Source organism: Juglans regia, chromosome 11 (assembly GCF_001411555.2).
Source record: "Juglans regia cultivar Chandler chromosome 11, Walnut 2.0, whole genome shotgun sequence".
Lineage (NCBI taxonomy): Eukaryota > Viridiplantae > Streptophyta > Magnoliopsida > Fagales > Juglandaceae > Juglans > Juglans regia.
In genome coordinates this window covers 25,637,434-25,664,267 of record NC_049911.1, presented here as the reverse complement: position 1 = coordinate 25,664,267, position 26,834 = coordinate 25,637,434, and the positions used below count along the sequence as shown (strand labels likewise).

General features: G+C 37.9%; 2 protein-coding genes and 1 non-coding gene across 3 annotated transcripts; all 3 read left to right on the top strand.

Annotated features, from left to right (window-relative positions):
- The first annotated feature begins 1,287 nt into the window (after nucleotides 1-1,287).
- Nucleotides 1,288-16,395, top strand: LOC109009940 (vacuolar protein sorting-associated protein 51 homolog). Its single transcript, XM_035695689.1, has 20 exons — nucleotides 1,288-1,629; nucleotides 1,941-2,080; nucleotides 2,272-2,326; nucleotides 2,440-2,547; nucleotides 8,713-8,811; nucleotides 8,945-9,022; nucleotides 10,381-10,458; nucleotides 10,752-10,907; nucleotides 11,143-11,243; nucleotides 11,374-11,441; nucleotides 12,697-12,770; nucleotides 12,913-12,979; nucleotides 13,120-13,235; nucleotides 13,645-13,911; nucleotides 14,026-14,142; nucleotides 14,552-14,623; nucleotides 14,728-14,778; nucleotides 14,978-15,205; nucleotides 15,288-15,464; nucleotides 15,694-16,395. The coding sequence occupies exons 1-20, from the start codon at nucleotides 1,444-1,446 to the stop codon at nucleotides 15,811-15,813; spliced, it is 2,358 nt and encodes a 785-aa protein (XP_035551582.1). The 5' UTR covers nucleotides 1,288-1,443; the 3' UTR covers nucleotides 15,814-16,395.
- A 355-nt stretch (nucleotides 16,396-16,750) lies between these two features.
- TRNAH-GUG lies at nucleotides 16,751-16,822 on the top strand. The gene has a single exon. It is a non-coding gene; the product is annotated as a tRNA-His (tRNA).
- A 112-nt stretch (nucleotides 16,823-16,934) lies between these two features.
- On the top strand, nucleotides 16,935-25,412 carry LOC109009939 (DNA replication licensing factor MCM7). The gene is made up of 15 exons (XM_018990609.2): nucleotides 16,935-17,121; nucleotides 17,197-17,264; nucleotides 17,597-17,656; nucleotides 17,744-17,967; nucleotides 18,420-18,597; nucleotides 18,872-18,994; nucleotides 19,161-19,250; nucleotides 19,702-19,844; nucleotides 20,175-20,352; nucleotides 20,616-20,807; nucleotides 21,261-21,433; nucleotides 21,597-21,800; nucleotides 22,726-22,891; nucleotides 24,426-24,647; nucleotides 25,083-25,412. Exons 1-15 carry the CDS (start codon nucleotides 17,082-17,084, stop codon nucleotides 25,185-25,187), a joined length of 2,166 nt encoding a protein of 721 aa, XP_018846154.1. The 5' UTR covers nucleotides 16,935-17,081; the 3' UTR covers nucleotides 25,188-25,412.
- Nucleotides 25,413-26,834: the final 1,422 nt, after the last annotated feature.

Sequence of the window (26,834 nt, the reverse complement as noted above, 5' to 3'; positions counted from 1 at the left end):
CCACCCTCCCCCCGGTGAACCAAAAAACTTTCTAGGAGAGGCGATGGGCGCTGGAAAGAAACGGCTGAGAGAGAGAGACAAGTTAACTTCGAACAATAAAAATTATTGGGTTTGGTTTGTTAAGATTCTGATACCCAATTATTACTCTAGATCGAAAGCCAATTGTGTTTTATTTTTGGACAATGTTGTTGGGACTGATATTTAATCGAATGAAGTGTACCGATGAGTGCAAATGCACTTTTTTTTATTTATTTTTAATCATTTTTTACATAGTTTTAAATATTTTTTAAAAGTAACAAAAATATTAATTCACTAATATTCTCTTCCTTAATCAATTAGTATTTTCCTCTATTTCTATAAATAATCTCGTAAGATGTGTTAAACAACATCATTAAATTTTGATTAAAATAAAAATATAATTGAAAGTCTCAATATTTTGAAAAATTATTCCGGTCAAAAAATTTGGCAGGAACTTTTCCGTTCGGAACTATTTCGAAAATTTGACTTGGGTCGGGCGGACAGTTACAGTCAAAGTTTTTGTATTCTTTTTTTTTTAATAATATAGTCAAAGTTAATAAGAGAACTTACTAAGTATGAAAAAGAAAAGAAAGAAATGATAAAATTAAATAAATTATTATTAAAATATAATTTTTTATTTTAAAATTTTAAAATTTAATTATTTATTATTTTTTATATAAAAATTGAAAAAATTATAATAATAATAAGAGAATCTTGAAAACCAAACAAGCCTCTAGACCTAATTTGGATGTCAAGATACTTTCAAATATTTTGAGAACAATTCACTATTATTTATTATTATTTTTTACATACTATTTATTATTATTTAAGATTTTATCATTATTTTATTAAAAAAAAATTCCGTTTAGATTTGGAGATGATATGAGATTAGTTTAGATGATTTGTAAATAGTAATAAGATTTATGTGTTGAAATTTATGAATAATAGTGAATAGTAGTGAGATTCAAATCCAAATTGGCTCTAAGTGTAACAACAAAATCGTTTGATTACGCAGTTTAAATGAGATGATATGTTTTGTTAAAAATTAAATAAAATATTATTAAAATATAATTTTTAAATATAATTTTTATTTTAAAATTTTAAAAAATTAAATTATTTATTATATTTTATATAAAAATTATAATAATATGATAAGATAAAATGAGTCTCGAATCGAAGCGTATAAAAACAAAAACGAAAAATGATTCGAGTAAATACGACGAAGTTGGGGCCTTACAGAGTAAAGCATGCTGTATTAACTCTACTTCCCAACTCTTCCATGTAACTTCGCCGAATCTAACCCGTCTCTGGAGTCTGGACTCTGGATAGTAGCCAAACGACATCGTCTCCAGTCCGTCCAAACCAAATCTCTGATAGGGAGTCTAGAAAGAACCAACTCTGAGCAACCGAAAATCCGAGGCGGAAATGGGGGTCGACGATGTTCCCCTGGACGACAAGGCCAAGCGGATGAGAGATCTGCTCTCGAGCTTCTACTCCCCCGATCCTTCAATGTCCTCCTCCTCCGATACGACGTCCTCGTCGTCCAAACGAACCACTCTGGACGACATAAATTCCTCCTCCTTCGATCCCGACCAGTACATGAATCTCCTGGTACTCCCTATCCTTCTCTGATCTGTTGTATACCTGAACGTTGCCGTTGTGATTTACTGCTTTTGTTCAGAAGCTAGAGTGCGCCGTTCACATGGGAATGGATGCTAAAAAGTGCCATCTGTTGGGTGTAATGAGATAGAGTTGTTTTGTTATTGTACCACTTTTTGGTAGTCTCACATCATGGGTATTCGGTTGAATTAGGGAGGTTAATCTGTCCGATTGCGATGCATTTTGTGATGTTATTGAAGATTTAGTTGGAGTTGATAATGGGAAGTCTTGATCCCTTGATATGTTTTCTCTCGAATTCGCAGGTGCACAAGTCGAATTTAGAAAGGCTTCTGCAGAGGCATGTAGAAATGGCGGCCGAGATAAAGAATCTTGACACTGACCTACAAATGTTAGTGTATGAGAATTATAACAAGTTCATCAGTGCTACCGATACGATTAAGAGGTAATTCTTTCCATTTCTACGTGATTGTGGAATTGTGGCTACAACCCCTGCTATCCAGTTTGTGGAAAATGTTTCCGAGATGTTGATGCCACATTTGGTGGTGTGGATCTCTGATTTCTCTTGTTCTATTTCTTTTGGGTCCCGAATGCCCTTGATATGAAATCTCAAGCGTAACTTCGTATCTTGTACAGGATGAATAGTAATATCGTAGGCATGGAGTCAAATATGGAACAGCTTCTTGAGAAGGTATGTAGAAGTTTTCTGTATTTGCATTTTTGTTGAATGGCATTTTTCTTTTATGGTAAAGTTGGAACAGAAGCATGGATTTGGAATCACATATACTTTTCTTGTGGATTCAGATAATGTCTGTGCAATCGAGAAGTGATGGGGTGAACACTTCGCTCTTTGAAAAGAGAGAACACGTAGAGAAATTGCATCGCACTCGTAACCTTCTTCGTAAAGTTCAGGTATTATAGCAGCAGATATAATTAAATCTTTTATGGCGGGATCGGCATGGTTATATATATATATATATTATCTTTGATTGATGAAAATTTCTTCCATCACTAGAGGTGAACTTAAGCTCCTAGAATATCCATTGCCAAGCTTATTAAGTATTTACCAATGAGAAGGACACATATAATATATAACAAAGTTAACAGATTCTTTGTACCAGCTTTGATACAAGCTAATTTTTTTTTTTGCATAAGTAAACAAATATTATTAATTCAAGAATGGGCAACAACTGCCAATTGCAAAATTCATTATGCCCTATCTACGCAGGTGCATTAGAAACTAAGAAATCATGAAGGTTCATGTCATTAAAGTTCACAGCAATTGCCCAAGTACAAAGAGTTCTAATAAAGAAAACTTTAAGCTCCACCATAGATCTCTCTTTGTCTTCAAATGTCCGCTCATCACGTTCCTGCCACAAACACCACTTGATATAAATCGGAATCATTTTCCAAACCGCTTTGATCTGTTGCACACCTCGAATGGAGATCCAGCACGCCAACAATTCCACCACAGATTCTGGCATCACCCACGCTAGATCCATTCTTTTAAACACCTCATGCCAGAGAGACCTAGCAACCTGACAATGTAAAAGTAGATGATTCACTAACTCACCACCACTTTTATACATGCAACACCAATCTGTAAAGATTATCCTCCTCTTTATGAGATTATCCGTAGTGAGAATCTTGCCTAAGGAAACTGTCCACACAAAGAAAGAGGTTATGGGTGGAGCCTTGTTCTTCCAAAGCCTTTTCCAAGGAAACTGTGTCTTAGGTTCTTGTGTGAGAACCTTATAGAAGGACTGAACTGTGAATACCCCTCTCCCTGCAGGACTCCACCACAAACCATCTTCATGCTAGATATTTGGACGATAAGAATACAACAGACTATACAAATCAAAACTCTCCATCTCCCAGTCTTGTGCCGCCCATCGATATTCCAATGTGTACTCCCACTCGAGATTCCTATAACCTCCATCACTGTGGCATCTTTGTCACTTGCGATCAGGAAAAATATAGGAAACAAATCTTGAAGAGCACTGTTGCCACACCAAGCTTCCTTCCAAAATCTGATCCTGGACCCTGTATCCAATTGAAACCGAGTATGATGATGGAAGGCCTCCCACCCTCTTCTTATATGTTTCCATAGCCCCACTCCATAGATGACTCTAACTTCTCTAGTACACTAACCCTCCCCTAAACTACCATATTTGTTCTCGATCATTGCTTTCCATAAGGCTTCCGGTTCCTTACTATATCGCCACAACCATTTTTCAAGTAACGCCCGATTAAACAACCTCAAATTTCTAATACCCAACCCGCCACTAGAGATAGGACGGCAAACCATCTCTCACTTGACTAATTGAAATTTAAATTCCTCTCCTGAACCACCCCACATGAAATCTTTCTTAGCTTCTTAAGTCTACCGGCCACACTTGCCGGTATAGGGAATAAGGATAAGAAATAAGAGGGTAGATTAGAAAGTGTACTCTTGATCAACGTAATCCGGCCCCCTTTCGACAAGTACATTTTCTTCCATCCTGCCAGTCTCATCTCTATTTTTTCAATCATTGTATCCCAAATCGAGCACGTCCTCGAATTGATACCCAACGGGTGTCCCATGTACGTCATAGGAATAGACGCTATCTTACGACCCAATATCCCAGCCAACTCTCGGACATTCTGGACTCCCCCAATTGGCACCTACTTGGATTTATCATAGTTCGCTTTTAAGCTAGACACAACTTCAAAACTAAGAAGCAGCGCCTTCACAACACGCAACTGATCTGGATTGGCCTCATACATAATAAGCGTATCATTTGCAAACAACAGATGAGAAATAGTAGGAAAACCCCTACTCGAGGATCCAAACTGAAAACCACTTACAAAACCATTAGCCAACAAAGCCGAGATCATCTTGCTTAGTGCCTCCATAACAATAATAAAAATAGATGAGATAACGGATCCCCCGGTCTCAGACCACGAGAACTCGGAAAATAACCCTCTGGGCTGCCATTGATCAACACAGATAATCTTGCCGTGGAAATACACCAGCTGATCCAGGACCTCCACCTCTCCCCAAAACCACACCTACCCAATAAATATAGAAGAAAATCCCAATTAACATGATTATACGCTTTTTCCATATCTAACTTGCACATTATCCCTGAACTCCCAGCCTTCAATCTACTGTCCAGACATTCATTGGCAATTAGAACCACATCAAGAATCTGTCTATCATTTACAAATGCATTTTAGGGCTTAGTTACAATCTTCCCCAACACCACACTTAACTGATTAGCAAGTACTTTAGAAATAATCTTGTAGACTCCATTCACAAGCTAATAGGTCGATAATCCATAATCTCATTAGCCCCCACCTTTTTAGGTATTAATGCAAGAAAAGTGGTGTTAAGACTTTTCTCAAATTTTCCAACCGAGTACAATTCTTGAAATACCTTCAAAAGATCTTCTTTTATCACCTCCCAACATTCTTGGAAAAAGCCCATAGAGAAACCATCAGGTCCGAGAGCCTTATCTTTTACCATATTTCTTACTACATCATACACCTCTTCCTCCTCAAAAGCCCTCTCCATCCTAGCTACATCCCCTGTCTCAATAGTGTCGAATACCAACCCATCAAGAGTAGGCCTCCACCCCACCTGCTCAGTAAGGAGCTTCTCAAAGAAATCAACAACAGATCTTTAATAACCTCCTCTTCCCTGCACTCCACCTCCTCAATTTTCAGTACCTCAATATTATTGTTTCTTCTATGCGAGTTTGCAATTTGATGGAAGAACTTCGTACTCCGATCCCCTTCCCTTAACCATAGTGCTCTTGACTTTTGTCGCCAAGACATTTCTTCTTGTAAAATAATCCACTCAAGATCTACGACCAGCACAGTTCTTTGTGATTGCTCCTCCTCAGAAAGTGGCCTCCCTTCTTGGAGTCTTTCTAATTCCTTAATTTCCATCCACTTGATCTTTTTGTTCTCCCTTACGTTTCCAAAAGACTGTTTATTCCATTTCTTTAGGTCTCTTTTTAAGGCTTTCAGTTTGTTTGCAAAAATGAAACTGGGTGTACCATTGAACTGATAAGAAATCCACCATTGGTTAACACTATCCACAAAACCTTATGATTTCAGCCACATATTTTCAAACTTAAAGTATCGTCTACCACTATGAATGCCTCCACAATCTAGCAAAATAGGCCAATGATCCGAATTTAAGTGTACCAAATGCTTTTGTCATACTTTTGGAAAATGGCTTTCCCACTCAAGTGAAATTAAAAAACAATCCAAGCGAGACCAGGTCTGGTTATTTGACCATGTGGCTGGGCCCCCTGCGAGAGGAAGGTCTATCAAATTCAAGTCAAAGATACACTGAGAACTCCAAGCTTGCAGGCCTCAATCTTTTTCTTCCGAAGCTTTCACTTTGGAATCTCACAACATTGAATCACCCCCAATACTCAATGGAAGATCCCACCAACTATGTACCCCTACTAGTTGATCCCACAATAATCATCCATACACACCTGCAAAAACCCATAAGAAATCATCGGACACACTTTTAAAAGAGCACGCTTTCATATATCTCCCTATATATTCCTCTACTTTTTCCACCACCCGCCTATCTCACATCACCCCAATTCCTCCCGATGCCCTTATAGAGGCCAAGTATACCCAATCCACATGAATACCGCTCCATAAACTTTGCACAATCTTCCTATTTATCATTTTCAGCTTCGTCTCCTGTAAACAAACAATGTCCGCTTTCCACTCACGAAGCAAATATCGAACCTGGTGGCGCTTATATACCTCGTTGAGCCCACGCACATTCCAAGACACAATCTCAGGCTTCATTTAGGAACAACCAGCCCTTTCCCTTTTACCTTACTCCTACTGGAGCTCCCCTCCGAATTCATCGACCACGCCAATTTTTTAAACTCCCGAATTTTCTTCGAGTCCCCCTTACTTTTTTGTTGATGTCCAGCTTTCATGGCAGTTAACAATGCTATGAACTGCTCTTCATACCCCTCACAATTAATCCCCACATAATGTTAGATCTCTTTCACCTTATTTATGACCCAATCTGAGGCTTGGTTTGGATAACAGTAGTTTAATGGAATAGGAATCCCCCTCCTATTAATTTGAAAATTCTGAAACTCTTCACCCACCGAAATCCAATCCAAGCCCACCTGATCGCAGGCCTCAAGGAGAAAAAATTCATCCTCCACTGAATGCATAAGGTCGATCGAATCTTTATCCTCCTCAGCCAACTCGAAATCCTTATACAAATTGACAGACAGGTTCGCCGGAGCCAAACCCGCGTCTCCTCCAATCATCGGCGACGTTTGAGCTTCCTTTGGGGGAGAGAAACGCGTACCGAACTCCACCAACGCCTTTTGTGCACTAATACACCGGCGAACCATCATCGTTGACCTCCATTCCTTCCGTCGGTGACATCTGTGCAACCTCCACCTGATCCTCCGCTGATGGCAAGCTTTCCGGCACGAAGCTGAGACTGTGTAACATGGCGGGACACGCTGGGTTAGGGCTCTCAATGCAGCGTGAAACTGCCATGGGTTGAGAAAAACTCACCCCGATCCCAAGCCCATCACAATGGGCCTTGGGCTTAGACTGCCCAGGCCCATCACAAGGGCCCGAGCTCATCGATGCCTTCTGTCTGGCCTTAGTCCGAGTAGGCCCACCCATCTGACGCCATACAACCCGTTCCTTACCCACTTTAACTTTCTGCTGGGCCTCACTCTGGGCTTTTCTAAGCCCATCACCCGTTGCCTTCTATTTTCCTTTTAAAACCCCATTTTCGTCCCTTACCTTAAACAGATAGACAACATCAAGTATTTCAGCCATATCCTTCTGCAGAAGCCGTAACTGCTCCTGCACCTCCAACAGCATCCTACAGACCTCCCATGCCTCCTGACATGCCACATAACTTCTGCCATGGGAGTGGCTCAACGCATCGTACGGCTTCGATGGAGCCTCGCGACGCCCATGTCCCCTGACAGAGCCCCTCACACCACCGTCACCTTTCCTCACCACGTTCGGCATCGTCATAGAGTGTGCCTCCTTATACGACCGTGTTTGGTGCCTCATCGCCCCCTTGACAACACTCGACTGACCTCCCCTAAGAAATTCCTTTCTCGACTCTAACAACACCTCCCGCATCTTCCTCCACCCACAACCATTCTCACATTCTGGAATGCATAAGACATTCCTTCTCCCCCCTGGTTATACTCAGCAACCTCAAGATATCTCCCTCTACGATTTGAGCAACGCTGAGCAATAAAACTACAATATCCTTCTCTAGTTCCTGAATACACCTCCTTTCACGCTCTCCTCTAACACCTTCCCAAGCCACTGCAATGAAGATGGACCCAACAGAACCGCATGTTCTGTCTTCCAGTTTCTTTCGGTGACTCGCAGCAGTCCACCCCCAGCCTTTGACAAAATAAAACATTTGGATTCAATCACCACCTCTACAGGACAAACCATCTTAATCACCACAATAACTCAAAATCCAGTTATCATAGCACCATCAACAAGAAGAAACGTTATAGGATGCAGTGCAAAAAAGAAAAAAGTTCATGTGTACAGAGAGAGTTTTAGGAGAGAGAGAGTTTAAAAATGGTCCAATGCTACATTTATAAAGGTATACCGGCTATTCTTATAGGTGGAAAAATAATTGAAAATCAAAATCCTTACAATCTATAACCCAGTTCATAGTGACCATCTTGATACAAGCCAATTGATTGGTGAACTTACAGGCTCTCCAGTGATGACGTGTTGTAAGCCATACTAGTTGATAATAATAGTTGGATATCATGCATTGTTGCTGTTTTGGAAGAACCGGGGGGCGGGGGTGATGTGTTTAAATATTTACTATTTTACTTTCCAGCAATGCTAGTTGCAGCTCATTAATCATTTGTGGGGGCCTTGTATTGAAATTTGTTGTGGTAAGTGGTAATAAATGGTAGTTGTCTCCTCCATGCTCACAGCATGTTTATGTGATTCATTTAGATACTTGTATGTAAGTTTTGGAGTTCTCCGCATATGAGTTACTCAGATTTCATCTTTGTAAATTGTGATGAAGGGCAGTTCATTTATGATCTACCTGCTAGGCTTGGAAAGTGCATCAAATCAGAGGCCTATGCTGATGCAGTCAGGTTCTACACTGGAGCTATGCCAATTTTTAAGGTTATATTTTCTTCACCAGGGTGTTTTGATTTTTGGACCAATCTTTCTACAAATTCCTTTAGTTTCTATTCAATTGAAATATCTACACCATTGGTGAAATGTTCCTTTTTCTTCTCTTTTTTCTTTCTACTAGGCATATGGAGATTCATCATTCCAGGATTGTAAACGAGCATCTGAAGAAGCCATGGCTATAATTATAAAGAACTTGGAGGTATATTGTCCTTTCATTTTATGCCAGTCAGGTTGTCATGGGTGAAGCCCCAAGTCAAAATAAACCCATAAAAGGAGACTAGTGGGACATTATTTCACGTGTCATTGAAACATTCCCTTGGATTTGATTTTCAATATCAAAGATAAATATATATAAACTTTACACTTACTTCATATCAAGAAATAGATGATTTATAGTTAATACCTGAATTGATTAATGTTCTTCTCATCATCAGCTCACTACCCACTCAGCATGTGCAACTTATCAATAAAAAAGAACTATCTTATTGGTAATTGGATAAGCTACCAATCAGCTTCTACTGAATTTAAAAGTTTTCATATGATTGTCTGTTGTCCTATTTTTGGTAGTGGATTGTTGTTAAAGGTATTTCCTATTGTGCTTATGCTCTCTGTATTTGGATGATATCATGTAATTACCAGTGATCTTTCTGTATTTATGTGCATTTGAATCATATATCCATATGTTAATCCATAGGATGATAAACAATGGTAAGTGTGTAAACAATGCCTTAGAATAGTTGAAGGAAGTCTTAATTTGTCCTGTCCAATATTAGTATCTGACATTTGAAGTACCGGCATTCTAGAATGCGGGATGAGGATTTATTGTATATGGTTGTTTTAAAATCGAATGTGATTCTTAAGGTGGAGAATTTCTTCAAGTGAACTGGCTGGAAGTAGCATTACACTAGTGTAGAGCTTCTTGAATCAAATCACATGAGATTTGGGAGTTTTGAGGTGCTGTCCACGGGCAAGCCCATAACAGACTCATTCCCATTCCCATACTCACTCATACGCACCCACAAATGAAGAAAAGAAGATTGAAAATCTGTTGAAAGGGAGCCCTACAAGTTGCTTTAATTTTGTATGAGTGAAGACAGACACATTTGTTCACATCATTCAAAAAACCCATTCATAAATTTGTTGGCAATCCTGACTTCTATCCCCTTTCATGGCCCATCTGAAAGAGAATCCAATACGTTTTGGACGTTTATATCTGAATAGGCCAAATTCTCACGTCATGGTTAATCTGCATGACTTGTATTTTTGGGTTCATTGGACAAAATTTTCGTAGAATTCTTGACTCCCAAGTTCTCCACTTACCCAAGAGAGAGAAGAAAAAAAGAGTGAAATTAGGACTTACATTTATGGATATACTTGTATGCCCGAGGTTTTTAAACATAACCATTCCATCCTGTTAGCAGCCATAGGTTGTACATAAAAAGGTGATGGCACTGATGGGTAAAGAAAAGTATTTCATGCTGCACAGGTTCCTGATAGTCATCACTATATCTGGAAACATGTCTCCTAAGTTGACATTTTATGTTTTGCTTTTCTCAGGGAAAGCTATTCTCGGATTCTGAATCTATACAAGCAAGAGCAGAGGCTGCAGTGCTTCTTAAAAAGTTAGATTTTCCGGTTTGTACTGACCACTGATTATAAGCTGTTCTTCTGTCTTTTGAATAAAAGAGAAGTGTTGAATATATAATGGAATAGTTCTATTTCTGGATATTTTACTGAGACTTATATGGTGAACTGATGAGGACTGTTCACATGTTGTTACTGTTGTAAAAACCCTATATTGCCTTCATTTTGTAGTTTTTTGCGGTATAAATGTGGAGCTTTACCTGTTCAAGTGAAAAAGCGAATATTATGAAAATCTTCTGATATATCAGTGTGCATAGGATAACATATTTCTCATATCCTGGCAGGTGGAAAGCTTAAAGGCTAGACTACTGGACAAGTTGGCACAATCTCTTGCAGACCTTCAGCTTAAGACTGAAGAAATAAGTAATGCTTCAGTAGATCCTAAGGATCTTTCTCAAGAAGAAAGCAATCCTGGATCGGCTCCTGCTGCTACTCATGAGGTAATTTGTGACAGTTTTTCTCTAATGAAGTAGTCAATTTTATGGCATTGAATAGAAATTCCTTATTCTTTGTTCTTTTGAAGCAACTTGGGATTTTTTTAAAAACATTTTTTCTTTGTTTTATGTGCTCCATGATGACTCTCTAGTTGTAGTTAGGGTGAGTCTCACTTTCTTAGCTGCCTGTAAACAATTATTGCACTAATGAAATAATATTTCTATGATTTTCTAAATATAGGCCTCAGTTCGCGAGTTTGCAGAGGCTATCCGTGCTTATCGGATAATATTTCCTGATTCAGAAAGCCAACTAATTAAACTTTCACAAGGCGTGGTTACCAAGTAAGGGAGTATCTTTTTTTAATTTCCAAACTGTTTATGGTCTCTGCTCATTGTTTCTTTGGACTGATTGAACTGCATAGAAGCATGCAAAATTTTTCTCAAGGAATGTGACAGGGTCTTGTTTCTTTAGGCATTTTGAAGCAGTTGAGGAATATGTAAAGAAACGTATTTGTTCTACAGATCTGCTGCATGTTCTTCGTAAGTGGAACAAACAATCATGCTTTTGCATTATCTTTAACCCTACATAACTTTGTTGCGCTGACTTCTACACCATTATATATTTTAATAGCTATTTGAACCAGTACATGTAATCCCGCTTAACAAACTGGTTGCACAAATGCTTTCATCCAATGGTCCATCTCTCATTGTGTAAAAATGCATCAAAATATACCAACAGAGCTCTATAGAAGGGCCTTGTGGCAATATCCACAGCTTCAATTCTATTCATTTTTTTTTTATAAGTAGCTTCAATTCTATTCATGCTAGCGTTATCATCTGCTTGGGCTAATTTGCAAGGCCTACCGACTCGGATTATGCATGACGTATTCCCTTTTGGATGCTTGGTGTAGTGTTTTCTTTTAGCAATACAAGAGAAGTGGTGGAGGGGCGGGGGGTTTCAAGGGGGATCAAAAGTATGATCATTGCAAAAGAGATGGGGGTGGAATTTGCATGATGGGAATGCATCCAGTAATTTCATTGGGCCAATGTGATGAATTTAGTGAGCTGACTAATTTTTTACGTCAGCCAGCTTGGTGACAATGTCTTTGATGTATAAGGCGATTATTTAATTTGAGATAAGGGAGGGATGCTGAATGGATTTGATGACATAGAGGGAGTCATCTTCATTGATAAGTTTGCCCATATCGAGGGTGACAACCTTGTTTAGCATAAGGAGTGTGGCTTGGCTTCTCCAACACTAGATTCATTTGGTGGGAACTTGAGGGTCCAGAGTCCTGACATAGGGATTAGGGAAGACGTACTGAATTGTGACAGACCACAACAAGCATTTGGAACTTTTCTTGTGCTGCTATGTCGAAGTTGATGTTTGTGGAGTTGGGTGGTGGTGATGCTAGCTTTCATGTTCATAGGGTGTAATGGAGCTCCAAGCTTTTCAGTGTTACCTATGGATATGTTTAACCTGGGTGATATAGGGTAAGGTATCCGGTGTTAGTTGGCCATATTAAATGTTGTTTCTAATCGTCATGTCCATGGAAATCCCTGCAAACCAAATAAAGGAATGAGGGTTTCTTTACCTTCTTCCATTTCATAGTCTATGAAAGTTGGATGATGCATCAAAACATTAATATTATTTAATTATGGAATAAAGTTGACTCTAGCTTTCTTATCAGTTTTATTGTGGGTTGGATGAAAATAATTCAATATTAGGTTTAAGTTTACACTCATTATGCAAACTGAGTTTGATTTGTTTTGATGCTTGCCAATTTGCATGCAGGAATTATTTGGACAGATGTGCTCCTGATGGATGAAGTGTTACATGAGGCTGCTCTCCCTAACTATTCATTGGAGGTTTTCTTTTTAAATCGTGTGGCCTATTTACTGAATGCTAATTTTACGTGCATTTCTTCCATGCTCCCTGATTTTGAATATTATCAATAGTTTCATGTTGATGGGTGTATTTAGTACGCTGATTGTCCCTATATGGTTTCAGGCTGCAAAGGTTGCTGTCAAACAGTATGTTGCCAGCACATTTTCTCATCTTCTACATGATATCTCAGGTTATTTCTGATGCTTTTTTTATAGTTTTAACTTGACCCAAACAGAAAAGAACTTGAAAATCATAGCTTGATTCATGTTGTTTCAATCTTCTAATCCAAGAGGCTCAAAGTTCTGAGTTAACTTCTGTTTGAGATGGCAGATTCCCTTACAGAAGTTCATGTTAAACAAAAGGAGGGGGTGGGGGAGTATTCATTGCAGACTGCCCTGGAGGCCAGCAAAAGAGCAGTGCTTCAAGGCAGTATGGATGTTTTAGTGGTAATATAGATGCTTTTAAAAAATGTACTTGCATATTTTTTAAATGAAGAAATGCACTTGCATGCACATGCAGGTGTCATGGGTAGTTCTATTCTGCTGGTGAATGATATTATTATAAACGAGCATCCAATATTTCAACATGCATGCTGTGGTCTCTCTCTTCCCCTGTCTCCCACTCCACCCTCTCTCTTTAAAAAAAAAAAAAAAACTTTGGCAACTGTATCCAATGATTTTGGGACAATGATTTAACTGTTTGGCAAGTGGTGAGGAAAAATCCCCAGTTTTCATTGGGTTTGTTTTTGAGTACTTTCACCTTTTATACATCATTGCTGTGAAACCTTCTTCTTGTTATATGTTTGCATACTTAGTCATTTGGGTTTTGAGTTGTCCTCATCTGTGTTTCCCCCAGGACTTCCGCCAAATTATAGAAGACAACTTGGAGCTACTAGTTCAGCTGAAACCCTTGATTATTGATTTGGTTCAAGAAGGATTTCAAGATTTCTTCGGGGCCCTTGATGATCACTTCCTTTTGCTCTCAGGAGGAAATAATGCAGTCAGTCAAGATCAAGGTTTTGTGGAGGGGACACAAGTTGACAAAGCTTTTGCTGGCCTTGTCCTGGTTCTGGCTCAAGTTTCTGTTTTCATTGAACAAACTGCAATCCCAAAAATCACTGAGGCAAGGAGCCGTTTGATTGTTTTGTAACATTTGCTTTTGAAGCACTGATTTCTGCAATTTTATTTGTCTTAGTCCTCAGGGGCTTGTGTTGAAGTTTCATGTTCTACTTGTCAGGAAATTGCGGCTTCCTTTTCTGGTGGTGGTGCTAGAGGCTATGAGCATGGGCCTGCATTTGTTCCTGGAGAAATTTGTCGAATATTTCGTTCAGCTGGAGAGAAGTTTCTGCACCTTGTATGATTTAAAACTTCTGTAGTTTGGTTTGTTGTTTCATTTATGATATTAGATAAGGGAACAAAAAAGTAGGTTTTGGATTAGTAGATGACATCATATCTTCATAATCTCATTGCTGTCTCTCTTTTGAAACCAATAATGGTTCCCAGATAGCAGATGGCAAATTGGCGTTATGTCCATCTGCGTCTTTATAGAATGCAAAATCCACTTTGAAATTGGAAATGTGTTCCTGCCATTTGGGTTAAATGTTAATTAAGAGTTCGACATGAATGTTACCCTGGTGTTGTCACTTCCCATTCCCAGTCTCGTTTATCTTCTCCATGTGTGCCTTGGGCTTTGGTCTGTTTTGATTATGTTATATATAGTTCAAAAATTTGACTAGAGACAAATCATTTTTTTTTCTTTTCAGTATATTAATATGAGAACTCAAAGGATATCCCTTCTCCTGAAGAAGAGGTTTACGACACCAAATTGGGTCAAGGTGGGTGTGCTTTTTGACTATGTTCTGTTTCTTCGATAGAAAATGGCCAGCATTGGAATGGTTTGGTTTTTTTGTCTTCACTGATATTTTTACAATTTGCACAGCATAAGGAGCCCAGAGAAGTTCATATGTTTGTTGATTTATTTCTCCAAGAGGTCAGCATATCTTAGCTTTTCATTTTTAATGTATCTGTGTTTAATTATTTTCCAGTTAAATGTTAAGATTGGAGAAGCTATGCATGGCTGCCTGTTTTTGTTAAATTATTCCATCCGAGTTTGTATTGCATGAATCTATGCATACAAATTAATTGAGAGTAGAATTAACCACACCTTTTGACTTTGACTCCTTTACTAGCTTGAAGCGACAGGATGTGAAGTAAAGCAGATTTTGCCTGAAGGGCTGCGAAGGCATCGTCGCAATGACAGCAATGGAAGCACTAACTCATCAAGGAGCAATCCGTTACGAGAGGAAAAGTTGAGTCGGTCCAGTACCCAAAGGGCCAGGAGCCAGCTTTTGGAAACCCATCTAGCAAAATTGTTTAAGCAAAAAATTGAAATTTTCACAAAAGTGGAATATACACAGGTATTGAATCCTCGCAGACTGGTGAAGAAAATAATTATGGTGGCATATAGACAACATGAACTGAGCTGCTTGTAAACTGCAGGAGTCAGTGGTGACAACAATAGTAAAACTTTGTCTTAAAAGTTTGCAAGAATTTGTCCGACTCCAGACTTTCAATCGGAGTGGATTCCAACAGATTCAGTTAGATATTCAGTTCCTACGGACTCCTGTGAAGGAAATTGTTGAAGATCAAGCTGTGATTGACTTTCTTCTCGACGAGGTAAAAGAAAAAAGAGTCTGACTCTAGCTTCTGAATATTTGACCTCCCATTACTCTCTATTGGAGTATAAGATTCATTTCTCTATTGGAGTATAAGATTCATTCGTGTGATAAATATCAAGAGAAATGAAGTAAACCATCTTTGTATGTTTACTTGTTAGTTCAGAACTTAATGTAAGATAATTTATGAAGACAATAAATCATAGTCTTGGGGTTGCTCTGTCTGGCAGGTGATTGTTAATGCTTCAGAGCGTTGTCTTGACCCAATTCCTTTGGAGCCCCCCATTTTGGACAGACTCATACAGGCAAAGTTGGCCAAAACAAGGCATCAGAATCCAGTCACTCCATAAACATCTGATGGGGGCAAGACCGATGATTGTAATGACCTTTAATTCTCCATTCCTTGGACTGCGTTCCTTCCTCATATTCTGCTTCATTGATGTCTCAACCATACATCTTAAAAACAAAAGAATGATTATCCATAGTTGTCACTGACATCTTTCTTTGACTGGGGTCAGTTGAGTTCATTTTCAAGGCCTATAGTTGCTCTCCAATCGTGTCGATATGGAATGTCTTCGAGAAGAGTGGTTTCAGTCTGCAATTTAGTGCAAGTATTCTTCAGTCGGACATGCACCCTTTATAGCAAAAAAAAAAAAAAAAGAGTCGTCTCTCTTGGTATGTGACGTGAGAAGCACATTGTAAGCTTCGCTTGTACCTTTTGCTGCTTGTACCTTTTGCTGTAATTCACTATGTGAAGAGAAGGGGGGGAATCTTTTCAACCTTCGATAACTTGATAGCCCTCTTGCTCATGACTTTTGTATAGTTGAAAGCAATCGCTATATATTCGGGATATGGCAGCTTTATTTTCTGTTCTTCCTCCTCCTATCATTCTGTATTTGCAGATTAATCCCACTGAATCAGGCTATAACGTATGATTTGGTTTGGTTGTCGAATCAATTGAGATTTGCATTGGTTTGTTTGAAATTGAGTTTTATCAGTCTCTTGCCTTTATTCACTGGGTACAAATTCAGCAATCATGATCAAAACAAGAAATGAATAACTGACTCCGGGTACAAAGAATAGAATGGTTCGAACTGTGTTAAGATAAATAGAAACTTACTAAAACAGCTGGAACTTTAGGAATAGAGTATCGAAAACTTTTAACTTCGGGTGTTCTCATGCGTCAATGGTTTTACAAATGAAGAACTGGGTTTGTTGAAGGCATGGTGAATATCATACATATAATGAAGAGGTATATTTAAAAAGAGTTCAAGTTAGCATAACACGGTGGCTGTAGTTTAGTGGTAAGAATTCCACGTTGTGGCCGTGGAGACCTGGGCTCGAATCCCAGCAGCCACATTTTTGTTGGTATTTTTGGGTCCCATATGGCCATACCCTAAGATTCAATCAAGACCCGATCTCTGTCCCGCCATGTTACAGCGCCCACATTAAAAAAGAAAAAAAAAAGAAAAATTGCCATCCTATAGAGCATCTTACCTGGCTCATTTTCCCGCCTAAATTCTTCTCTAGCCCAGGCATTCCTCTTCATTTTTGCCGCCAAACGGCAAACCCCCCACTTCTCTCTCTCTCTCTCTGTCTCTCTCGCACCAGGTAAACCATGAACATGGCGAAGGGCCTCGATTTCAGCACGGACAAAGGTAACGCCTCTCATTGTTCTCTCCCTTTTTCTCACATTGTTTTTTTTTCCTTAATTATTTAAATTTATTTCACAGTTCTGGCGAAAGAGTTCCTTTCTAACTTTGCTGATGCAATTGGCGAAGCAAAGTACATGAACATCCTTGTAAGATCTCTCTCTCTCTCTCTCTCTCTCCTCGTTTACAGGAAAACACGATTTTAAAACCCTAGATCTTCGTTTGGCTGCTGGTAAATTGAAGCAGAACAACGAAGCTGAAATCTAGTCTCGCATTTTGTCTTTATCTCGAACATGGAGTACAACAGCTTCAAGCATTATTGGCATATTGAATTGTATATTATAAATTACGACTATTTTGTTACTGAGCTGCCTCAGCAACCATATAGAGCTTGCAACTAAAAGAACTCAGGAGTTTCACCGAAGAGTGATAAGTAGTTTGTTTTGCACGAAGATTAGCCCTAATTTTTACCCAATTTCAGCAAGAAGTCGCGAACCGTAAAATCCGAGCAGTTCAGATTGATCTCGAGGACTTGTTTAATGTAAAATTCTCTCCCTTTTGTTTTACTCGTGAAATAGTTGAATTTTATACGTTTATATTTGAAACCTTGATTCATTTTTATTATCAGTACAAGGACTTGGATGAAGAATTTCTCAGACGCATTACTGAGAATACCCGAAGGTATATTGGGATTTTTGCCGAGGCAATTGATGAGCTCATGCCAGAACCCACGGAGGCCTTTACGGATGATGATCATGACATATTGATGACACAAAGGTCTGATGAAGGGCCGGAGAATATGGACGGTTCTGATCCACTTCAGAAAATGCCTCCAGAAATCAAACGCTACTTGTAAGTTCAAGGCGATTATCCAATTTTTTTTTTATTACAAATGGATAATCCTTGGCTGTTGTACGCAAATGGAGAAATTGTTATAGTTTGACTAATATACGAACAATGAATCTTTTTTAAGGATGCAGTTTCCGGACTATAATACTAAAGCTATACCAATTTTAAAAAAATCTCAGCTATTTGTTGTTTGGATTACATGACTACAACACATTTCTTGAAGAAAAAATTTTCATGGTTGGAGTATATTAAAGTCTTGTTAGGTCCATATATGAGGCTAAATTCTAATTCTGATATGATTTTGTGACATCTTTTTCTAATTTTTATACAGTTGTTATTCCAGTACCAATCACATTGATTTAGTAAATATTGGTACTATAATGTTCATTTCTGTATCTACTATTCTACTGTGAGATACTGCGGATATTGTTAATTACTTTTTGTTTGTGTTCCAGTGAAGTTTATATAAGAGCTTCATCAAAGGGACGTCCATATACTATCAGGGAGGTCAAGGCTTCATACATTGGCCAACTTGTGAGGATATCTGGTATTGTCACGCGTTGCTCAGATGTGAAACCGTTAATGCAGGTAGCCGTGTATACATGTGAAGACTGCGGTTTTGAAATTTACCAGGTAATTGTCTCTTTTGCTACATTGTTCAGCTATCTTACATGACATTTATTCACTGCCATACTGAGGGTCTCTCACGTCTATGTGTTCCCCTTCTATCAATATTATATTGTTCAATTTGAAATTTTTAATCAGCAAGATCAAACCCAAACGTTTCCAAGTTGTTCTTTCTTTTTCATTCCTTTCCAATGTTGCAGAGTGTTTTGGAAATCCACTTGGGTCTTTTTTGTACAGTGCTTTAGTTGATTTATTTATTCTTTTTTGTTGTGCCTTACAGGAAGTGACTGCTCGAGTTTTCATGCCCCTGTTTGAGTGTCCATCCAAGCGATGTGTGACAAACAAAACAAAGGGGAACCTTATTCTGCAGCTCAGGGCATCAAAGTTTTTGAAGTTTCAAGAGGTTTTTACTATACACTGAATCATTCGCTAAAAGGAGATTATCATGTTCATAGCAAATAGCCATTCTATATTCATATTTTTATTCTAACATGGTTGCTCATTTTTTTGGTATTCTCATTCAATAATATTTATTTTCCCTTCACCTTTGTGACATGGTCCAATTGCAGGCCAAAATTCAAGAGTTGGCTGAACATGTTCCAAAAGGTCATATTCCACGAACAATGACTGTCCATTTGAGGGGAGAACTCACAAGAAAGGTTGGTTGTCCTTGGGTCAATTTTCATGTACTCTCTTTAGCGGGCGAACATTACTTTTTTCTTGAAGTAATAAAATGACATTCACCTCTGCCGCTGATATTCATGTGGGATAATATTTAATTTACGTTTTTAGTAGTGGCATGTATGGTGAAACAAGTTTTAATTAAAACCATAAGTTCAGTATGGGTGAAAATGCTCCAGAGGAGGTTTGAATTGACTATCTGTATAAGTTAGAAGCATACATAGAAATGTAAACTGACATGGAAATAAGTGACTCATAAAGTGGTGACAAATTTCAGTTTTCAAGTTTGCGTCCTCTGATTAGAGTATTCTCTTTTTCCTTATAGAAAATGCACTGTTGCAGATCTTGATATCATGATTCCTTTAAGTTTTCATGTTGTCTGCTACTAATTTTTTAGATCCTTATTTTTGTCTTGTTGAACATAATCAGGTAGCCCCGGGTGATGTTATTGAATTTTCTGGGATTTTTCTCCCCATTCCATACACTGGGTTTAGAGCAATGCGTGCTGGCTTAGTTGCAGATACATACTTAGAGGCCATGTCTGTCACACATTTCAAGAAAAAATATGAAGAGTAAGCCATTAGTAGTTCTCAGTTTTTTTCTTTATTCCTTTTCAGTTCTTAATTACCAAAAAGCCCTAAAAAAAATCAATGGTTTGATAAAATTTTTAATCATCCTTTCAAATACCCTTTGCTCACCCTTTTTTTCCTGTCTTCATCGAAAAGTATTTGTCTGAGTATTTGTATATTAATTTATTCATTTCTCTCTGTTTTCTATCTTTGATTATAGATATATTTTTCATGGCAGTTGCCTAACTTTAAGCTGTTTTTTACCTGATAAGATGAGGTTGTCAATAGTTAGGGGATCAAGGACTCCTGTGACTCAGTTGTATTGTACTGCAGGTATGAACTTAGAGGAGATGAGGAAGAACAAATTGCACGTTTAGCTGAGGATGGTGATATTTATAATAAGCTGTCCAGATCATTGGCACCTGAAATTTTTGGACATGAAGATATAAAAAAAGCTCTACTTCTTCTCCTTGTGGGTGCTCCTCACCGAAAGTTGAAAGATGGAATGAAGGTAAACGAATCATGTTGCGAGCTGATTAAAATAGCCAAGTTTGGCAGGCTATATTCTCCTTGTCATTTCAGAAGTACTGCATCAACTGATAAGATTGAAACTATCTTAGTTCCCTCATGTCCCCACCCACACTCCCACCACAGTCCTCTGTGTCCTGGCTATTCTGCTCCCACACTAGTTATTCAAATTAAGTATGCTAACTGCTATGCAGATATGACAAGCTGGTACAACCAAAAGTTGTGATATTTTTCCCTTCACTGCAGATTAGAGGAGATTTACATATATGTTTGATGGGTGATCCTGGGGTTGCAAAGAGTCAACTTCTTAAGCACATAATTAATGTAGCTCCCAGGGGCGTGTACACTACTGGCAAAGGAAGCAGTGGAGTTGGTCTAACTGCTGCCGTTCAGAAAGATCCAGTGACAAATGAGATGGTCCTGGAAGGAGGAGCTTTGGTGAGACACTACATTTTTTCTTCCATGCCAGTTGACACTCACTGGATGCTTATTCTAGCATTAGATAGCATGACAATCTCTGGATACTTGTGTTGTATGTGTGCATCTAAGATACATGGCCCGGTTTAGATACAAGAATTGTTTCATCTCATCTTATAATTACAACCTTCCCAAATTCCCACACAAAATATAATAAACAATTCAACTTTTTTCAAATCCCAAAACAATAATAATATTAAAAAATAATATTCTAACAATATTTATTCAATTTTCAACTTTCATCTCAACTCACTATCCAAACCGCACCTTATTGTATCCAAACATGCTGCCTTTGCTGTTGACACTTCATTAAAACAACTGAAGCTTTAAGTCATCATTACAATAAAAATTCTTCAATCTAGTTTTTTTTCAAGGATTTCTTGGATTCAATACAGAAGCATTGACTATATTCAGGTGCTAGCGGACATGGGTATATGTGCCATTGATGAGTTTGACAAGATGGATGAATCAGATCGAACTGCGATACACGAAGTTATGGAGCAGCAAACTGTCAGCATTGCCAAGGCTGGAATCACTACGTCCCTGAATGCAAGAACTGCTGTTCTGGCTGCAGCCAATCCAGCTTGGTACAAATTTTCTATTTTTCATAGTCAATTTTTACCCTTTCTGGTCTTTTACCACATCCTGCTCGCATGAGTGAATTTTCCAGTGCAGACAAAATTATCTATGTCTCTTTATTCAAATGGTCCTCAATGCAAACACTTACAGTAAGGTCATAATTTTGTGTAGGGGAAGATATGACCTACGAAGAACTCCAGCTGAAAACATTAATCTTCCTCCAGCCCTTCTATCAAGATTTGACCTTCTATGGCTGATCCTTGATCGAGCAGATCTTGATAGTGATCTTGAATTGGCTAGGCATGTGGTCTATGTGCACCAGAATAGAGAATCTCCTGCTCTTGGTTTCACTCCCCTCGATCCATCTGTTCTTCGGTATATATCACAACTTTTATAATTAAAATAAATTTATTACCGACAATTTTAGAAATGATTTGTTTCGGATATATCTACCTGGTCAAGTAACTTTTGCATTATGTAAAGTTGTGGAAATACACAAACCCCCCTCAATTCACAAGAACCCCTGAATCTACCAAAAAGATTTCAATATATTATCTCTAAGACACCACTAGAAGTTCTCAAACAATGACAAAATACCCTTATTAAATTCAAAAACATTATTTGTTTAAACATAATTTTTTTTTCAAACTTTTAGATTAATTTTAAAAAACTCGTGTTTCTTTTATTTTAAAAAAACTATTTAATTTATGTTTTAATTTTTTTTAATTTTCAGCATTTATATATATATTTTAATATTTTAAATTTTCTTTGCAAGGTTGATGCTAAAATTTTTATGGAGGGGTTACATTGCAAGTTTTTGGTAGTTTAGTAGAGTGATTGCCAAATTGAGAGTTTTCTCCTATAAAGTTCTATTGCTTATGGAATTATGCTGTCAGAAAGTTATGGGATATATCCATGCTTTTGGTTTTCACATCACCCTCATTATCAATTGTGTGGATGCGATTCTTATAAAGCTGTGCGTATTTTATTTTTTGTTAGGCTGCTTTCTTTTTAGATTGTAGCAAAGTTTAGTGACTCATGGTTGACAATAATTCTACATATTTGTATTTCCAAGTTTTGTTGCTACAATGCCTGCTACCACGTTCTTCAGGTTCTCCATTGAGAGAGACTGTGACTTGTCATATTTTTTTCTTAAAATTCTTTTGGCTTTGTCAGCTAATTTCACGTGTTTAATTCAGAGTAAAAGTTTCTGCCTGTGGTTGGTTCTTTTGCAAATATCTACACTATTTATATTGTACAAGCAACATAATTGCACTACTTAATATGTGTTTTTCCCTAGTGCTTATATTTCAGCAGCCAGAAGAGTGTCTCCTTGTGTCCCAAGGGAACTGGAGGAGTATGTTGCTAGTGCTTATTCCAGCATTCGGCAAGAAGAAGCCAAATCTAATACTCCACATTCCTATACAACTGTCAGAACTCTGCTCAGCATTCTCCGGATATCAGCTGTGAGTACCGGCTTCATTCACTTTATATCAACTACTATCAAAATAGAATTAGATTGACAGGATATTAGGTCCAGGCGGAAGCAAACAGCCTCATTACATCTGGATCTCAGCATTTTATGCTTTCAACTTGCATTTTTCTAGATATGGACTAGGGCCAAATCTTCAATTTGAAAATGTAGGGTAGAAATTTGCATACTTTGTTCAAAGCTTTACCGGGTTAGTTGGATAACTTGTCTTAAAGTTTCATCCCCATAATGGAGCGATACATATCTGCGAAGTACATCCATTTTATATAGATATCATAGGGGTGCTACCCACCCCCTACATGGCAGGGCCACCCCTTCTCCGTCCCCCGGCCCCGCATGAGCGGGGGTAGTGAATTTTTCCCCGCAATCCGCCCCCGTTCATGTGGGGGCGGAGTACCCCGTCCGCTACACGGGGGTGGGGACCTCCCATCCATTCGCCCCCCCGCCCCCAACTACTTTGCCCACTGTGGAGCTCACGGACATGTTGGTGTCGTATGGAAGAAAACAACTCCACAAGCAAAACAAAAGCTTCAAGAATACGAAGTTGATCATAGTAAAAGGCTAGCCTTTCCAATTGAAAGAGAGACTGCAAACGAACCTCGTTTTTGGTTGCTGTTTGTATCAAGGAAAAGTGATTGAAAGTGTTGAAATGGTGTGCAGCACCTCAACAAGAAACGGTGCACAGCACCCTGACTTAAACGACAACTTTTACCCAGGTACAAATTGCTCCACGACGTTGTATCCTCTGGACCTCTTCTTCTTCAAACTTCATCACTTTGCAACACACAGTTCAACAGATCCTCCAGAGTCTAGAAGCCTCTTCTCAGTTCCCAAGTCCTTGTCTTTCTTCTTCATCCCTTCTGTCGGAACCCTAACAAATCATAAAGATATCATAAAACTGTGGGAGAGAGATCGAGAGAGAAGAGGGATGAAGGCTACGATGTCTTGGAGTAGGCGCAAACTTAGTTTGGGAGAGAGATCGACAGAGAAGAGGTGAAGCCTCGAAGATTCGAGAACAGAAATGAGAAAATTAGTAACTATTGAAAAAGTGAAAAGGGGGGGGGGGGGTTCCCTTATATATGCGGGGGCAGGGCGGGGGCCACCCTCATCTTGCCCCCGCCCCCCCCTGGGGGGCCTAGATGCAGGTGGGGCCCTGCTGCCCACCCCTAAGATATCATTATAGTAAGTTTGATTGTATTGATTGAACAAGCTTTTACCTGGTTATTATAAGGGTTGAATGGCATGCATAGGGTGAAGCAAGCAATAGTTATCTATATTGGGAAATTCTACTCACCATTCCTACACCACACACCTACTTTTATTTTTTACCTCTTTATTTTTTTTCCTTGGCAAGTGTGTGGTATAAGGATGATGAGTAGAAGAATTCCTTTAGTTTAGTAGGAATTAAAAAAAAATAAAATCAAGTTTGGTGTGCGGTGTAGGCAGCTGGATAGAAGGGCTCATTTGTATTTAGTTCATCACTTGGAATTGATTTCATTTGTTTACAGGCACTAGCAAGACTCCGTTTTTCTGATACTGTGGCTCAGAGTGATGTGGATGAAGCACTTAGGTTAATGCAGATGTCGAAGTTCTCTTTGTACTCAGACGAGCGTCAAAAATCTGGACTGGATGCTGTCTCAGATATCTATTCAATCTTGCGAGATGAAGCTGCAAGGACTAACAGGATGGATGTGAGCTATGCTCATGCACTCAACTGGATATCTCGGAAGGTTTGTTCTCGGAATTCCAGTGTTGAGTCCTATTTGCAAGGACTTCAAAAACTTAAAGTTCTGTTTGCAATTGGGTATTGGTTTTGAAAGTGAATTGGATGTGAAACTACAGGAATAAGTGACCAGACTGAACCAGCCATATCATGTAAATATATATATATATATTAATAAAACATAAATAAAAGGAGTTAAATCTGACTCCTATGAAATTCAGGAAGGTTTCAAGGACAATCAAAATATGTCTGAATTAAGAGATACGGTGTGATTTATAGTCTTGCTTTGGATTCAATCGAGAGGATACAGTATCTGAAATAATGGGTTTTCAAACTTGAGATTGTTCTATTTCTTTATAGCTTTCATGGATTACAGTAATGCTTGTCCTATATATGGAAGACAATAGGGCCTCTGAATGTGCGAATGTTTGCTTCTGAACAGGGATACAGTGAAGCCCAACTGAAAGAATGTTTGGAGGAATACGCAGCCTTAAATGTGTGGCAGATACATCCCCACACCTTTGACATCCGATTTATCGATGCCTGATGTGTGCCCCTTGCTTGTATAGGAATATGGCTTTGATTAACCAAGCACTTGAGGTGAAGTTGGTGGAAACCTCAAAATTAATGTCTGGATTACGTTGTAATTTGATTTTACAGAATTTCTGAGGTACTTGTGATTGTTAGAGCGGGCTAGAATTAGCTTATTTAAGTTATAAGTTGCAAAAGTACCTGACTTGAAATTTGAGAATGGATGTAGTAGTCATTAGTTTGTTTGGTGGTAAGGTAAACAAGGCACCAGGAATCAATCGAATTTTCATTTGAACAACCCCAAGTGTTGTTTGTTGTCTTTATTTTTATTTTTAAGAGGAGTGCTACAACCACAAATGTATTATACAGAAATAAACTCACAAGGCATAAATTACTATGACTTCATATGATGTCATATTTACTTTATAATAAAAGTAATTTTATAATTTGATAAATCATATCAAGTCATATCAATTTGTGAGATTATTTTGTGTGATCTATTTGTGGTTAGAGTATATATCTATTTTTAACTTTTTGGAGAAAAAAAAAAATGGACAAGTTGGCAAAATCCATGATTATTGTTTCAGGTATTAATTGACATTAAAAAGCCAATTGGTTGTACAGGCCACATGGGTTTTTTTTTTTTTATGTCCCGTCACAGGAAAGCCAATTGAGCATTTCACTGTTATGTCTATAATTAAGAAAACAATTAAAATACTTCCAAAACGATCATTAGTATAATGGGGAACTACATTATTTAAAATAATGATCAAAGTTGTCACAATTCTATTTATCCCTTATATATAATGCCAGAAATTAATGTCAAATAATTTTCTTTTTGTTTATATCACCCATTACATAGATTTATTTCGCATCATTTTCAATCCTTGCTAAAAACGATCCGAAAATACTGCTTTTTGCCATCATTTTTCATGGATGAAAAACATATAATTTTAAAAATCCTATAATAAAAGATTAAAATCTTCCAAAACTACATACAGTTCATATTGTCACTTGATACGCAAGTAACCATTTTTTTTTAATTTTAAAATATATAAGTTTCGTAAAAAAATAAATAAAAATAATCTCACAATTCAGAGTGATGGGTGACACATTCAGAGTGTCTTTTATTTAATAAGAATATGGGAAAAAAAATTATCGTAACTAGGGTTGTAAGCTGGTTGGTCTAGATCGGAAAATCAATCGGATCAGACTGAACTCCAGATTGGTCGGTTTCAGTCACATAAATTATGGATCAAGAAAATTTGGTTTGGTCTCAAGATCTATAAATTTTGGACCGAACTCCTATATATATTTTAAAAATATTTTTAATAATTTAAGATATTATTTTTATATAGTAATTATATAAGTTAATGATGTAATTTTTATCTAATTTATTATCATTAACTATATAAATATTTTTTAATGATTTAGTTATATAATACACATGAATAATTCACTTAATTCTAATTTAGTCATTTAAATATTTTTTTTATTAATTTATTTGAAAAAGAAGAAGAATAAAATAAAAAATAATTAGGCTAGACCGAACGAACTGATAGCTACCGGTCCCAATGGATGTTCGGTTTGGTCCAGTCTGGGGGGTGATGAACCGAAAATCATCTCAAACTAAACCGGACCGATTTACACCCCTAATTTACTC